This window comes from Neofelis nebulosa, chromosome 9 (assembly GCF_028018385.1).
Source record: "Neofelis nebulosa isolate mNeoNeb1 chromosome 9, mNeoNeb1.pri, whole genome shotgun sequence".
NCBI classification, from domain to species: Eukaryota; Metazoa; Chordata; class Mammalia; order Carnivora; family Felidae; genus Neofelis; species Neofelis nebulosa.
Genome location: NC_080790.1, coordinates 7978056 through 7994010, shown reverse-complemented (window position 1 = coordinate 7994010; position 15955 = coordinate 7978056). Strand labels below are relative to the sequence as shown.

Genomic DNA, 15955 nt, shown 5'->3' with positions numbered 1-15955 from the left:
AGATACACGCACACTCTCTCCCATGCAGAGTAATGGTAAAGGTGCAAGATTATATCCCGAGGCACCGTTGCCAAGAGCCCCCTTCCCCATCAGAGTAAATAAGCCAGTGCCCACCTTGGGGCTGGTCAATAAACTATGGGACCGTCCCCATGTGGAATGCTGGCTAGCTTAAAAAGAGAGAAAGCTCTTTATGGACCAACAGGAGAAATCTCCCAGCATATAATGCTAAGTGAGAAATCAGCAAGATACACCCCAGCACATGTGGAGAACTACTTTAAAAAGGGAAACAATACAGATATATACTGGAATTTTCTTGCGTTTGCATTAGGAAGCACTGAAAATGTATTGAAGCAACTCATAAAACTGGCTTTCTTCAGCAGAGGCCAGGGAAGGGGGGAGAGTGCAAGGGAGACTTCTCATTGTTTTTATCTTTGATGCATGTGAATGTATTACCTACCTGCTCAGAAAAAAAAATTTTTATTATAAACTTTCTAATCTCCATTTAGAGTCCCTGGTCTTGAGATCAACTTCCTAGAAATGCGTTAAGATTGAACAGGGTTGGGGCCCTGGGTGGCTCAGTCGGTTGAGCGTCCGGCTTCAGCTCAGGTCACGATCTCAAGGTTCAGGAGTTCGAGCCCCGCGTCGGGCTCTGTGCTGACAGCGCGGAGCCTGGAGCCCGCTTCGGATTCTGTGTCTCCCTCTCTCTCCGCCCCACCCCACCTTGCGCTCTCTGTCTCTCAAAAATGAGTAAGTGTTAAAAAATATTGTTTTTAACTTGCCCCTCCAGCCCCTGAATATCAGGGGAGTATAAGTGGCTGCCATCCACGTAAGGTGTGACGAGCCAACTCAGAGCACAGGGTGAACGTGTTTGGGCTGAGGCCTGGAGGAGAGTGGAGCCCTAGGGTCCCAGGATCGGGAGAGATCCGAGATGCAAGTAAGCGCCTTCCACTAAAGTTAGCCTCCAAAGGATTATTTTGTGGATTTCACAATGTTGCCTCAGGCTGACCCTGACCCCAGGCCTGCTGCACACAAAGGGGCCAGCCGGTATTCCTTCCTTCCCTGCTGGCCGGACTTCTGGTTTGGTGAGAGCTCCCAGGAGCTGGGGGTGGGGGCGGGGACTGTCAGGTACTGGGCCACCTCAGGCAAAGCAGAGATCGCCACAGCAGGGCCCCCGAGGAAGGGATAAAGGCAGGGCGGGCAGGGGGGAAGCTAACCGAGCCATGTGCCAAAGCCTCTGGCTGAGGCAGGCAGAGAAGCAGGTGCACGGGGCTCAGGCCTGACACTCATCAGCCACGTGACGTTGCACACACAACTCCACTCCGTGCGCGTCAATATTCTCGTCTATAACGGGAGGATAGTCACGCCGTCCGCAGGGCTGTGGTGAAGATTTCATAAGAAATAGAGAACTGAGCAGTGCCCGATACGGTGCCTGGCACCCAGCGAGCGATCCGTGAACGGCACCTGCCAGAACAGGGTGGTGGAGAACTCAAGACCGAAAACAACACAAACAGAGGCACACAGGACATCAAGTGCAGCCCTCGGTGGAGGCCCCAGTGTCAGAGCTTTTTTGCATCCGGCAAGAACGGCAAACCGCGCCCTGTATGAACACGGGGACACAGCAGGTATGAAAATCATTGATAACTGTCGTTTCTACACACACGTATGTTGAGCCTGAATCCCAGGCTCAGCCCAGTGCCCTCGATACAATGAGAACAAGAGAACCAGGCAACCGCGGAACGCTCAGAAAAAGCAGCAAGATAGGAGGTCACAAGAGCACTTCCGAATGTCCGAAGATGGAAACAGCACTGACTTCACACTGAAAATGCAGATTTTCGGGCCCCACCTAGACCTACTGACTCAGAAATTCTGGAGGAGTCAGTAATCTATTTCTTCCTTCCTTCCTTCCTTCCTTCCTTCCTTCCTTCCTTTCTTTCTTTTTAATGTTTATTTTTGACAGAGAGAGAGGCAGACTACAAGTGGGGGAGGGGCAGAGAGAGAGGGGGACACAGAATCCGAAGCAGGCTCCAGGCTCTGAGCTGTCAGCACAGAGCCCGATGCAGGGCTTGAACCCACAAACCGTGAGGTCATGACTACAGCTGAAGTCGAATGCTTAACTGACCGAGCCGCCCAGGCGCCCCCAGGAATCTATTTCTTAGCAAACCTTCCAGATGAGTCTGATGCACCCGGCAGTTTAAGAGCCACTGATTTAAGTGTCTGGAAGTGACATGCCAAGTGTGGTCTGCAACCCAGCAGCACAGTATGACTGCAGAGCTTGTAAGAAACGTTGAATCCCAGGGGCGCCTGGGCGGCTCAGTTGGTTAAGCATCCGACTTCAGCTCGGGTCATGATCTCACGGTTCGTGAGTTTGATCCCTGTGTTGGGCTCTGTGCTGACAGCTCAGAGCCTAGAGACTGCTTAAGATTCTGTATCTCCCTCTCTCTGCACCCCTCTGCTTGTACTCTGTCTCTCTCTCTCTCTCTGAAAAATAAATAAACATAGAAAGCAAGAAAGAAAGAAATGCTGAATCCCAGGCTCAGCCCAGACCCACTGAGTCAGAATCTGCATTTTCCCAAGATCCCCAGGGCATTCACCTGTCTGTTTGAGAAGCACTGTCTAGAATTCTAGCCCAATGCTGTCTAATAGAAATATAATGGAGCCACATATGTAATTTAAAATTTTCTAGTAGCCGTGTTAAAAAAATAACAGTGAAACTAATTTTAGTAATATATTTTATGGAACCCGCTATCCCAAACATGGTTGTTTCAACAGGTAACCAGCATAAAATGTTTATGGAGATTTTCCTTTTTTTTTTTTTTTTTTTTTGGTACTAAGTCTTTGAAATCTGATGTTTTATACTTTACCCATCTCATTCCAAACTAGCCACCTCTCAAGAGCTCAAGGCCCCATGTGTACAGTGTACTGAGGACGGAGAACAGAGAACTCTTCCAAATTCTTTTTACGGAGCCATCATCATTCAGACACTAATGTGGCTTTGTGATTCTGTGCTGTCACACAACAGACCAATCTTAATTTTGTGTTAAAAATGAGGACTCTGAGAGCACCATCAATTGAGCGTGCGATTCTTCATTTCAGCCTAGGTCATGATCCCAGGGTCGTGAGTTCGAGCCTCGTGTTGGGCTCCTCACTGACAGCGTGGAGCCGGCTTGGGATTCTCTCTCTCTGCCTCTCTCTCTCTCTCTGCCTGTCTTTCCCTCTCTCAAAAATAAACTTTTTTTTAAAAAAATGGGGGACTCTGGGGGCTCCTGGGTGGCTCAGTCGGTTAAGCGTCCAACTTCAGCTCAGTTCATGATCTTGCAGTTCGTGGATTCAAGCCCCGCGTCAGGCGCTGTGCTGAGCCTGGAGCCTGCTTTGGATTCTGTGTCTCCCTCTCTCTCTGCCCCTCCCCCACTCGTTCTCTGTCTTTCTGTCTCTCTCTCAAAAATAAATAACATTAAAAAAATTTTTTTTTTAATTGAGGATTCTGGAGCTAGACTCCTTTACACCTTACCTTAGCTTCCAATAAGGAAGTTCAGGGCATTTGTGGGCCATAAAATTAATACATGAAAATCCCAATTTATAAATCGTAAACATTTAGAGAAAAGATTTCATTTCTAATAGGAACTAAATAAAAAACAAAATTTGGAGGAAAGTAATCAGTGAGATACTGTGCAGGAATTTTACTGAATGAAACATGAAAGTTCTCTACCAGAGGACAAAAGAAAAGGAGTTCAGTCAATTGAAAGATGTACTGTGTTCACAGAAGTACACAAAATGATAAGAATGTTAATCTCCCATAATTTCAGTGTAATCTCTTTTTGTATCATTAAAAAAAATTTTTTTTAATATTTATTTTTGAAAGAGAGAGAAACAGAGCACAAGCGGGGGTGGGGGGCAGAGAGAGAGAGGGAGACACAGAATCCAAAGCAGGCTCCAGGCTCTGAGCTGTCAGCACAGAGCCCACGCAGGGCTGGAACCCACGGACCGCGAGATCATGACCTGAGCCGAAGTCAGACGCTTCACCAACTAAGCCACCCAGGTGCCCCTCAGCGTAATCTTAAATAAATTATCAGTAGGATTGTTGCACTAACCATGTGATAGGTTCTGTCCTAAATGCTTGGGACATATCTAAGTTTAAAAACCTGTACTTAATAGATACCTCAAAATAAGGTCTTCAAAGTTTACAAATATTAGGGCTAGAGCATGAACGTATGTGTATTTTTTTTTTTTTTGTTTTACCAAGGAAGGAACCATACAAAATCCTCATAATGATTGCCTCTGGGGAGAGGGACAGGGGTAAACTGGAATTTTCTTTTTGTACCTTTCTATATCATTCGATTAAAAAAAAAATTAATATTTATTTTTGAGAGAGAGAAAGAGAATGAGCAAGGGAGGGGCAGAGAGAGAAGGAGACCCAGAATCCGAAGCAGGCTCCAGGTTCTGAGCTGCCAGCACAGAGCCCGACGCGGGGCTCGAACCCATAAACCATGAGATCACGACCTGAGCAGAAGTCGGACGCTTAACCGACTGAGCCACCCAGGCGCCCCCTCATTTTTTTAAATGTGTAAGCATAATACTTTGTGAAATGCCAATGAGGAAGACATTTTTAAATGTTGTATTTAAGGGGCGCCTGGGTGGCGCAGTCGGTTGGGCGTCCGACTTCAGCCAGGTCACGATCTCGCGGTCCGCGAGTTCGAGCCCCGCGTCGGGCTCTGGGCTGACGGCTCGGAGCCCGGAGCCTGTTTCCGATTCTGCGTCTCCCTCTCTCTCTGCCCCTCCCCCGTTCATGCTCTGTCTCTCTCTGTCCCCAAAAATAAATAAATGTTGAAAAAGAAAAAAAAAAAAAAAATTTAAATGTTGTATTTAAAAATGTCATGATGATTGACTGGTGAATCTGGGTCAAGGCTCTATTCCTTCTCTGCTGCCCTGAGCCCATCCAAGCTCTTTCTAAGAGCATCTTTCTGGGCACGTTGCCTCGTCTGGAACATGAAGGGGTTAGATTAGCTCTCTCAGGGTCTCCGTGCAGCTCTAATATTTCAGGATTCTTTCTTCCACTCATTCATTCAGCTGGTTTTGAGGGCCTAGAACGTTACAGGTGCAGGGAGCTATGTGTACCAGTGACCAGCCTCAGGGACCTTACAGCGCGCTCTGGTTAAGTGCTGTGACGCAGGGGTGTGCCTGGTTGTATTAGGACAGGGTAGATCAGCACGTCTGAAAGCAGGGGTGGGGAGGAGAGTCTGGGGGAGCTGAGCAGCATGAGTGGGTACTACTGGGGGTTTACAAGGAGGGGGAGGTAGGAAACAGTCATTAAGAGCTGAACAGCAAGCACATCCGGTTAGGACTGTGACACCTAGAGGAGTCCAGATCATTAAAAGGTGTTCAGTTGATATTTGTCCAGTGACTTGAAGAAATGTCACGCGGCCAGGGTAGTTTTTTAACTTATATTTTGCTTCTCTTTATTTAAAAAATGGGGTTTTTTCTAAGTTTATTTATTTTGAGAGAGAGAGAGAGAGAGAGCGAGCGAGCATGAGTGGGGAGGGGCAGAGAGAAGCGAGAGACAGACAGACAGAATCCCAGGTAGGCTTCGCAGCTGTCAGTGCAGAGCCTGACACGGGGCTCGAACTCGCACACCGTGAGATTATGACCTGAGCTGAAACCTAGAGTCAGACACTTAACCAACTGAACCACCCAGGCGCCCCTTGCTTCTCTGTAGAATGCCCTCAAGGGCGCCTGGGCGCCTGGGTGGCTCAGTCGGTGAAGCGTCTGACTTCGGCTCAGGTCATGATCTTGTGGTCCGTGAGTTCGAGCCCCGCGTCGGGCTCTGGGCTGACAGCTCAGAGCCTGGAGCCTGCTTCGGATCCTGTGTCTCCCTCTCTCTCTGACCCTCCCCCGCTCATGCTCTGTCTCTCCCTGTCTCAAAAATAAATAAACGTTAAAAAAAAAATTAAAAAAACAAACAAACCAGCTTTCTAGAATGCCCTTAGAAGAACCCACTCCTTAAGATCTGCATCATTCAGCAGACGTCCACACTCAGATACGTAATCTCCGATCCACATCTTTGAGCTAACCCTCAGCCAACTTCATGGAACCACACGGGTGAAGAGAAGCCACCAGCTATACCACAGGTAGGCACTGTGCTCAGGGGCGAGTGACAGTCACCAATGTACCACAGAAACCCAGGAGGTATATACGGGTGTCTAAGCACCTGTGAAATGCAATATTTCAATCAGCATCTTGTCGAAGCAAGCTAAGACACTGGGAAGAACTCAAAACAACTGCTAATGGGGGGTGGGGGGACGCCTTTTTCAAGACTGAATCCTTTGGTTTCTCAAATGTTCGCGAATTACAGGGTCAATACAGAGTAAATTAACAAAGTCACCATGGAGGAACAAATCAAACAAACAAACAAAAGAAAACAAAACAAAAGGAGAGAGGGAGAGAGAAAAGCCAGGAAGCGAAACCTGCCTTCCAGCTACATGGAAAAACACTCTAGTGCCCCGAGTAAATAAATAATAAAAGGATATGGAAACAATACACCCTGAAAACTCTCGTCCCTCCTCTGTTCTCCTGGCCAGAAGCAGTGCCGACAGGTTGGTGCTGCCTGAGCTATAAACCCAGCTAGCATTTATTTAGCTAATAACACTCGAGGACTCTTTAAAGAGTCAGGTAGGGCATTTCAAAGCCCCGAAGCCTGTCAGTTAGTGTATCCCATTATTGGACTCCAAGCTCCAGTATCAACTCGGGAGACAAAGTACCTTGGCCCCCGGGCCAGATCAATGCTAGAAATAAAGGGGGCTCAGATCACACCATTTTCCTTTCTCGCCGGTAGGAAGGCTCCTGAGAACATGTACCCACAAAGAAAAAGACTGAAACAACGCAGTGACTGTCAATTCTCACCACACCTAGCCCTGTTTTTAGAAAACATCTTAATTCATATAGGTTCTGGTTCCCGATGATAGCCTTGACCTTGCCTGCTCACATACTTTCATATTATTTCTTCGACACACGCTGTGCCACCAGCACAAACAAGCCGTGCAACCAGTAGGTGTGGAACAGCACACGGATAAAAACAAAGCAAAACACAAAGGAAATGAAGGTGGAAATGAAAATCCAGCATCACAGAATTTTAGAGCTAGAGGAGGCTTTGGGGAGTAAGAAACAGGCGAAGGACCTGCACTAGGGCAGATAATTGGTAGCAAAGAAAGATCTAGAAGGGTCTAGAAAAGTCTAGAAAGGTAAAAATGTTGACTAGCTGTCACTTCTGCGGGAGGCCTGGAAACAATTCTCTTCTTAAAGGCAATATTGCCCCTTCTCACTATAGGACCTCATGAAGTGGTTTGTCAGGGCTGCTGAGAAAACTGAAAGCAATGACCAGCCTAGGGCAGTGGGCTGGCCCCCATGGTGTCTGTCACACCCACCTCCCTATGGAGAGCAGCCTAAGAAAGGAGTTGATATTTAGGGATCAAGCCACTTTCGGGGGGGGGGGTGTCCATTTTTCACAGAACCTGTCCTGGGATTTGACAGTATTTGATTTAACATGATTTCACTCCCTTTCATTCTTCTATGGAAGCAGAGATGTTCCGTACTATCCCATCTTACAGATGAGAAAGCCAAAGGTTTGCTTTCTTTTTCAAAGACTCCGTGCTGCCAACTACTTGGGGACAAGGGCTGCCTTTATGTGGTCAGAGCAACATCCTCCATGTAGCAAAACGTTACCAACAAAGGCTGATTTCCACTCTCAGGCAAGGGGTGGGTGAGCCCCAACAGAAGCAGAAAACCTAATTTCTACCTCGCGGCACCAATCTGCAGATTGAGACTCCTCGAAGATCAGTAGGGCTCCTATAAAAATGCGGAGGGGGGCGCCTGGGGGGCTCAGTCGGTTAAGCATCTGACTTGATTCCGGCTCGGGTCACGATCTCACCATTCACAGGATCGAGCCCCGCGTCGGGCTGTGCGCGGACCGCGTGGAGCCTGCTTGGCATTCCCTCTCTGCCTCTCTTTCTCTCAAAATAAATTAAACAATTTTTTTTCAACGTGTTAAAACAAAGCGGTGACATGTCACATCACCGTTGCACTGAAAAGACAAAACAGCAATGTCGACAGGCCCTGAGGATCTGAAACCCTCTGTGGGGGTGGTGACATCCAGCGGGGGGCTGGCTCTGGGTCTGTGTCCTAGTCAAGACCTGGCCGTCATGGACCATTTTCCTCATCTACTCCATCTGTATTCTTTTTCTTGTCTTCCTTTTTTTTTTTTTTTTAGAGACAGAGAGAGAGAGAACATGCAAGCTGGGAAGTGGAGCGGGGTGGGGGGGGGGGGAGAGAGAGAGAGAGAGAGAGAGAGAGAGAGAGAGAGAGAACCTTAAGCAGACTCCACACTCAGCACAGAGCCACACATGGGGCTTGATCCCACGACACTGGGATATGACCTGAGCCGAAATCAAGAAGTCGTTCTCTCAACTAACTGACTGAGCCACCCAGGCGGCCCTGCATTCTTTTTCAATTAAATGAGAACATCTGGTAAGCAACATGTTTTCAGTTTCACCCAAACTAGGGATTATTATTATTTTGAAACACCCAAATAAACAAATTATGGCAAATCTCTATGACGTAACACTACAGTGGAAGAGTTAATGGCGAGAGCCAAAGTGTAAGATGTGAATGGGGCGCCTGGGCGGCTTCGAGTTCGAGTCCTGCATCAGACTCCGTGCCGACAGCTCGAAGCCTGGAGCCTGCTTCGGATTCTGTGTCTGCCTCTCCCCTGCTTAGCATCTGTCTGTCTGTCTCAAAAATAAACATTAAGAAAATTAAAAAAAACAACAACAACAAAGTTTAAGATATGAAGAGAAGAGCAAGTTACAACCACATATAACATGATGTCACTGTTACTAATATATGCATGCATAAATAACGCGGGTAGAAAAAAACTGCAAATACGATATAACATCACAGTGGTTTTCTCTGATGGCATAACTCCTGGTGATCTGTATTTTTGTTTTCACGCTTTTCTGTGATCCATATATATTTTCTAATGCTTATGTCCCGGGTGTGTAGCAATTAAAAAATAAATAAATAAATGCCTTGAAGACTTTAAAATATCTTCATGTACTTTTGGTGGGAGTGTGGATAGGGAACAATTCCTTGGAGAAGGGATGTGGGCATATGTGTACAACGTTGCATGCAAATACTCTTCGACCCGGCATTTCAACTTGTGATGACCCGCTCCCACAGGTGCGCAAAGAAGTAGACAAAAGGACCATCAAGACAGCATTGGTTGTAACAGCAAAAGTCCAGAAGACTCAAATGTCCATCGATAGGGAAATACAAGTAAATTAGGGCACGTCTATTCATGCTAATACAGCCAGTAGAAAAACCCAGCTGCGGACTGACATGAAACTATCTCTAAGTGGGGCACCTGGGTGGCTCAGTCGGTTAAACGTCCAACTTCGGCTCAGGTCGTGATCTCGCAGTTGGTAGGTTTGAGCCCCACATCGGGCTCTGTGCTAATGGCTCAGAGTCTGGAGCCTGCTTCGTTCGGATTCTGTGTCTCCCTCTCTCTCTGCCCCTCCCCAGCTCACACTGTGTCTCTCTCTCTCTCTCTCTCAAAAATAAAGAAACATTAAAAAAAAAACAAAACACCTCTATCTCTAAGATACGTGATTAACTGAGAAAAGCAAGGTGCAGGATATATGCTATCATTTGTGTAAAACTGTTTTTGGTATTTGCACATGTACAGGCTGTCTCCAGAAGGTGCTCCTAAAGACTGTCATAATGTTGCCTCAAAAGAAGGAAATGAGGGAAACAGGAAAGAGGAAACCAGATGAGAGGAAAGTTTAATGTAATTGGATAGCCTTCCTTCTGTACTTTGAATCTTTGACTTTGAGCAAATATTACCACAAAAACAAAACCAAACAAAAAACTTGAAAATGTAAAAGCCTCAGGGGAAACCGCATCAATTATTTTTCTAAAGGTTTCAGCACCTTATGCCATAAGCCTCTTCATTTTGAAGGCAGCCCCCCAGTATTGCTGCCTCCAGGAAAAAAAAAAACAAAACACAACTATTCAAGGGACCCCAAGTGTTGCTGTTGACCTGGGGCCCTCATGCAGAGTCACGCTGGCTCTTTTTTTATAATTTTTTTAAGTTTATTTTTATTTGCAAGAGAGAAAGAGAGCCAGTGGGGGAGGGGCAGAGAGAACGGGAGACAGAATCCCAACCAGACTCTGAACTGCCAGCACAGAGCCCCCTGCGGGCCTCGAACTCACAAACCATGAGATCATGACCTGAGCCGAAATCAAGAGTCTGACGCTTAACTGACTGAGCCACCCAGGCATCTCCACACTGGTTCTTGATGTGACCTCTAGGATCGGGTTTGGACAAGCATGGGTTCAGGCAAAGCAAGAGCGCTGTGTCCTTTGACAACACCATCAAATTCTCACTTGTATGCAGTAAATAAGAAATTGTTTACCTTTCAGCAAAGGTATCGAGTTTCCCCAGCTCATCAGAGAGGCCAACAAGGGAATCCAAGGTCCCCACCTAGAAAGGTTGCAAAGACGTTAGCGGCTCGAGCTTTATGGCAGGGAAGGTGTAGGTCACTTTCAACAACAGTGCAGGGACTTCTGTGACTTCCGTCTTGCCTTAGTTATTCTGGGTCAACGGCCAAACTGGAAATTGGGAAGAGCTCTTAAGAGAATCAGCAGATTAGGGATATTTTCTCATTTTTAAAGTTTAGCTGTTATTATTATTACTGCCAACAGGATGAACTGTTACATTTCTGCCACAGGAAGGAGCAACTTCTGTATCATTGTGGGACCCCAGCTCATTATCTTCTTAAAGTGGCAATCTGCTGGTCACATGATCAATCCCCATCGCTGAGGAGGAAATGTACCAGAAAGCAAGTTAAAGAAGTTACCTTTTTTTTTTTTTTCAGTTTTTATTTATTTATTTTTTAGGAGAGAGAGAAAGAATGCACACGTGTGAGCAGGGGAGGGGCGGAGAGAGCGAGAGAATCCCAAGCAGGCTCTGTGCTGTCAGCGCAGAGCCCAACACGGGCCTCGAGCTCATGACCCTGAGATCATGACCTGAGCTGAAATCAAGCATCGGATGCTTAACTGACTGAGCCACCCAGGTGCCCCAAGAAGTCACCATTTCTAAACGCTTTTCTTCTCCAAGATGTCCAACCAATCCCTGTCTCTGTTCTGCTCTGCTGTTATTAACAATGATCTTGCGGGGGGGGGGGGGGGGGGGGGGGGGAGGGGGAGGGAGGCAAGCTTCCTCCCGTCCCCCCCCCGCCGCCTCATCATTCCTGCAAGTCTTTCTCCTTTCAGATTACTTATTACGATCTATTTCTTAATGTGAAAATTATTACACAGCCCAAAACTGTATTTAAAGGTCTCTTCCCGGAATCAGAAGGAGAGACTCTGTGTTCAGATTACCAATCCCCAATCGGATATTAAAAAGCAATTAAGATTAACACTGCATGTCAAGTATACTTTAATATAAAAAAAATACTTTAAGAAATACCTTAAGAAAGGCAGTTAGGAAATGATGAAGCACAGCTATCTCTAATAAGTGCAGTTTGCTTCTCTTTCAAGTGACCTGATGTTAAGCAATATTTGGCAGAGGTCCTGCCTCTTATCTTTGTTCCCTCCAGTCTAACACATTGCCTTACAAAGAGTAAGCGGGCGAGTGGATGCTGAATTCCCCGACCTTCCCAGCGCCGGTCGCCAGGCAAACAGTGGCAGCAACGTACGGATTCAGAAATCAGTGCTGCCACTGACCAGATCTATCACCCTTGTCTCCTTTCCCCGCCCTTCCTGATCTATAACGTGGGCCTTGTGAACATTCCAGATGGTGTGTTCAAAGTGCCTGGCCCCCAGCATACCGCTCGATAAACACTAGCAAATAGGGTCGCATCACCAATGATGCTGACAGTGCAGCCCTTTTGGTAGACTGGCCGACTGAGGTTTGAAAAAGAGGATAGGGCAGTTTTCTAGAACGGCTACCGCTGGGCAGTTAGGGCCATCCCTCCAGCACCCACAGTGCATCTGCATAGCTGTCATTGAAAAATGCCTCAAGCCTCTTCTCTCTGGAAGCTTACAATCTCAGGAAGGACTGCGACAAGGCTACTCTTCGGAAGTAAAAAGACCGCACACCTCGTTCCTCTCTCACATTTGTTAGTTTCCAACTTTGTTCTCCACAGCAAGAACCCTTAGACTTCCCTGCCTCGTGTCTTTCTGCCATCGGCCCGGTTGCCATTAAGTTCCCTTCCTGCCTCTCCATCAGATTCCATCTGAATCTCCCACCCTGCTTCCAGTTCAAGAGCACAATCAAGACCGAAGCTCTCCACGCCTGTACATTTCCACTGTATCGTGGGGCTTCTTGGATGTCGAAGACAAAACAGGAAGAATCCTAGAACAACAACTCACAAGAGCCTCGGTGTGGAAAACCCTCTCCCCATTTTTCTTTTTTTTGAAGACACTGCTACCCACACCCTTCTCTCCCTGTTCATTCTGTTCTGTGTTTTTGGGTCCATAGGAACCACAACTAACTCTGGGCTGTGGCACGAAGTCCCATCCAGACCACTGACTTCCCTGTGCATCGTCCCCCCCCCCCCCCCCACCAGGCTTATCCTCAACGTTGCTGCCTTTGACCTGTTATTTTCTCCTTGGCTTCCCAGGAGACACCCACCCACCCCACACCATCATGTCCTTCCTCTTTCCCCAGGAACTTTACCTTGAAGTCCGGAATCGAGAATTTGGTGTTGTAAGACAGGTTGGACTTGGAGGTTACTGTGTTCATCCTCTCCAGGGCTTGTAAGTTTTCCTTATCGCCGGGGGCAGAAATTAACCAAAACTCCGACATGGCTTCCGGACTTCTTTTATCCAGTTACTGACCAGAACCACAGCAACACGCACAAACAGAAACAGGAGGAGAGAAGTGTCAAATATCTCTACTCCTTCACCACTTCCCTTCCCTCAGAATTAATCCTCTCCAGGAGGTGTTGCCTTTACTATATCCCATTCTTCGTCCCCCGCGACCTTCCAATTCAGATTCTCCAGTTCCAAGGACACCCATGTGCTGATCTGCAGTGCTCTTATCTTTGCTTGAAAAGACCGCAAAGTCTTCCGTTGGAAAGCCCTCAGGTCTCCACAAAGACTCCCAAACCATCCCTAGGGTGGTTCTGACTGGTTTTAAGGGTTGGGGGGAGGGATGGGGACAGCAAGATTCCCGGTCCTTTTACTCCCCTCTCTCCTGACATCAGAATACAAACGGGGGGTGAGGGGGGTGGACAGCCAGCCAGCCAGGCTGGGGCCTTCTGAAATAGTTCCCTCCTTTCCACATTGTACTTTCTGCGATGAAGCGAAGGCAGGAATGAGACAAGGTGGCGTTTTCACATCAGGAGCTTGGGCAAACCCCAGATCGTTTACTGACCGGCCTTCAGAATGGTGCTAGCCTTAAAAGTAAGACTTCAGAAGAGCTCCCCTCGTTCCCAAATAAGCAAAAAAGCCGGGGGGGGGGGGGGGACGACTAAAGTCGTCTTCCACCAGCCCAGGTGTGCACTCTGCAGAGGCGGGCATCGTGCTGGGCCTGGCAGTTTCTGTCCAGCGCCTGCCGCTTGCAAAGTCGATTCGTTCTGCTCATTCAAACGTGCACACGCCCACACCTCTGTCCCCTCGGCCCGTGCCTCCCTTCCCATCGCCTCGCGAAGCGTCTCCGGAAGGCTAGGGAGAAACAGGCGACAGCCAGCCAGAGCCCTGGCCTGGAAGTTTTTCCTTTTGACCCTCATCTCACTCCACTCCAAGGTACCCTCGGTCCCTCCTAACTCCGGGCACAACGGACGCAGTTCCTCTCGGTCTTGACCGCCGATGGCCTGGGGACAAACTGGCCCGGCGCAGAAGCTGGGGAGATGCCACCTGCCCGGCCCCGGGGAGGGCGCCGCGGAGGCGCTGGTTCTCTGGCTCCCACCGGGAAAGCGCGGCCCGGGACGGCGGACCCGCGTGCGCGGGGCGGCCCGCCCCGGTCCCCCGGGTCTCGGCGCCGCCTCTCCCGCCGCCGCCCCGCGTCCCCGACCCGCCGCGCGTCCTTACCGGGAGCCGGCGGCCGCGCGGGCGTGCTGCGGGCGGGCACGGGGCCGGAGCGCACGGCCGGCTCCCGGGAGGCAGCGGCTTCTGCGCAGCGCCCCGCCCCGAGCTTTTATCCGGAGCGGGAGGCGGCCCCCGCCCGCCCCTCGGGCATTTGCATACCCGGCCGCCCGCCTCCCGCGGGGGCCCGGCTGCGGCCCGCGCGCGTCCCGGGCCGCCCGGGCCCTGGGTCGCCCCCCGCCCCCCACCCCGCCCAGGTGGGTCGGGGCGGGACCCGGGGGGAGCCTCGGGCGGGGTCTGCAGTCCACAACGTAGCGGAGCGCGCGGGACGTGCCGGACCGAGCGAAGCAGGGGGTGCGAAGTACTCGGGACTCCCGCCCCCACCCGGCGATGACCGAGCACGGGGGCTCGGGAATCCCGCGGCGAAGAGGCCTGATCTGTGGGAAGAAACGCCACAGGTCCACGTGTGTTCTGGAACACACCTGGACAGAGGCCCAGACCTTCCTGGGCTTGTGGGCGAGAGCTTACGGCTGGTTGCCAGGGAAACTCCCCACTGCCAGGCGCGCCCACCTCACCTTACCCCCTTCAAAGCTGCCCTGGGTATTGGAGGGGTTTAAAACTCAGAGTCTGAGTACCAGGATGTGGGGTCGTGATCCGTGCTGTTTGAAAAAAGACAAGGACCCCCCCGGAAACTAACGTCTGAATGTTAAACAAAACAAGAAAACCCCGACTTCATTTCCTCTGGAGTAATGGAGGAAACTTTAGTGTAGCCTTCCCTGTGGGCGATGTTTTTGGTGGTTTCTGGGAAAGATAAAAATCTCAGAATGAGTTTTGTTTTTTTTGGGGGGGGGGGCGGGTGTTGAAGAAGGTTTGGTGGCTTCCTGGAGAATGAACTGTGCCTTCCTAGATAAAACTAGGGGGACCATCATCCCATTGCCGAGAATGCTTTCGGGTCTTCGGAAGGGAAGGGAAGGTGTAACTCCAGATGCTGGCACGAGAAGCCCCAGACGCGGAACAGAAAGGTGGTTTCTAAGATCACAACAGGCTCGCACTGCAATCCTGTTGTGGGTTTGGAACTGGCAGTTCGGAACTCCCAACACCTGCGCCGTGCATCATCGTTATTGGGACACTCGTGTGCATTAGTCAGTCCTTGCAACATCTTCCCGAGGGTGGACACCTGAAACCAAGGGATGAGGAAACGCCATGGGCACAGGGAGGTTAAATGGTGATTCCAAGCGAAGGAGTGGCCTGGTTGCACATTGAACCTGGGGTCTCCAATCTTGGACTTGACCCCGTGATGCCATTCTTTCCAGCTAGGCAAAACAGAATTGTAGAGCTGGGGGCAAACCCCAAGTACAAAGAAGAGTAAGGTTGCCCCACAAGTTGCATGAATTGCTGGGTGTCGTGTCACTGGCTAATGGCAAAGCTACGCGTGGGACCGAGGGTCCTTTGCCTTGCTCCCAGCAAGCCTGCAGGATGGGGTCGTAACTCTGGGGAAGAAAGCACGTTTTCCATTTCAGATAACATTCAGAGCCACTGACCTGGCTTCTTAGAGACTGGGCAACACATGTAGAGGTGTTCCCAACTTTTGCTTATGGCACCATTCTTTCTGTAAGTATGGTTTCCTCTAACAAGCTTGTTTCATGGAATAAAAGACAAGTCAGACACAAAATAACTCCCGGACGTCTGATAAAGAAAATATTGAGGGCCTCCAGTGTTCCTTGTCTGACTTAAAACCTTCCTACTCAAAATCTAAAATCTTTCTGGTTATTGTACATCTTGCTTGGGCTTCTTGTGAAACATCGGAAGTTGTAATAGTTGATGACTACTGTTCTAGAGATAGCATGACTTTTTTCAACTAACTTTTTTCTGCTTCTCA

The 15955-nt window shown here is 49.2% G+C and overlaps 1 protein-coding gene across 9 annotated transcripts in view; it reads right to left on the bottom strand.

Moving 5' to 3' along the window:
• The window catches only part of ATP6V1C2 (ATPase H+ transporting V1 subunit C2), a 60985-nt gene extending 46806 nt beyond the window's left edge, over window positions 1-14179 (bottom strand). For 7 of the 9 annotated variants that reach the window (XM_058682536.1, XM_058682530.1, XM_058682533.1 and 4 more), the window contains exons 1-3: window positions 14083-14178; window positions 12728-12883; window positions 10461-10528 (exon numbers count right to left, since the gene is read on the bottom strand). In XM_058682536.1, the coding sequence (XP_058538519.1) occupies window positions 10461-10528; window positions 12728-12856 (197 nt within the window). In that variant the 5' untranslated portion in view covers window positions 12857-12883; window positions 14083-14178. Of the gene's footprint in view, window positions 1-10460; window positions 10529-12727; window positions 12884-14082 lie in introns of all 9 variants that reach the window. The other 2 variants (XM_058682535.1, XM_058682531.1) reach the window with 1 other exon arrangement.
• Between the last annotated feature and the right edge of the window lie 1776 nt (window positions 14180-15955).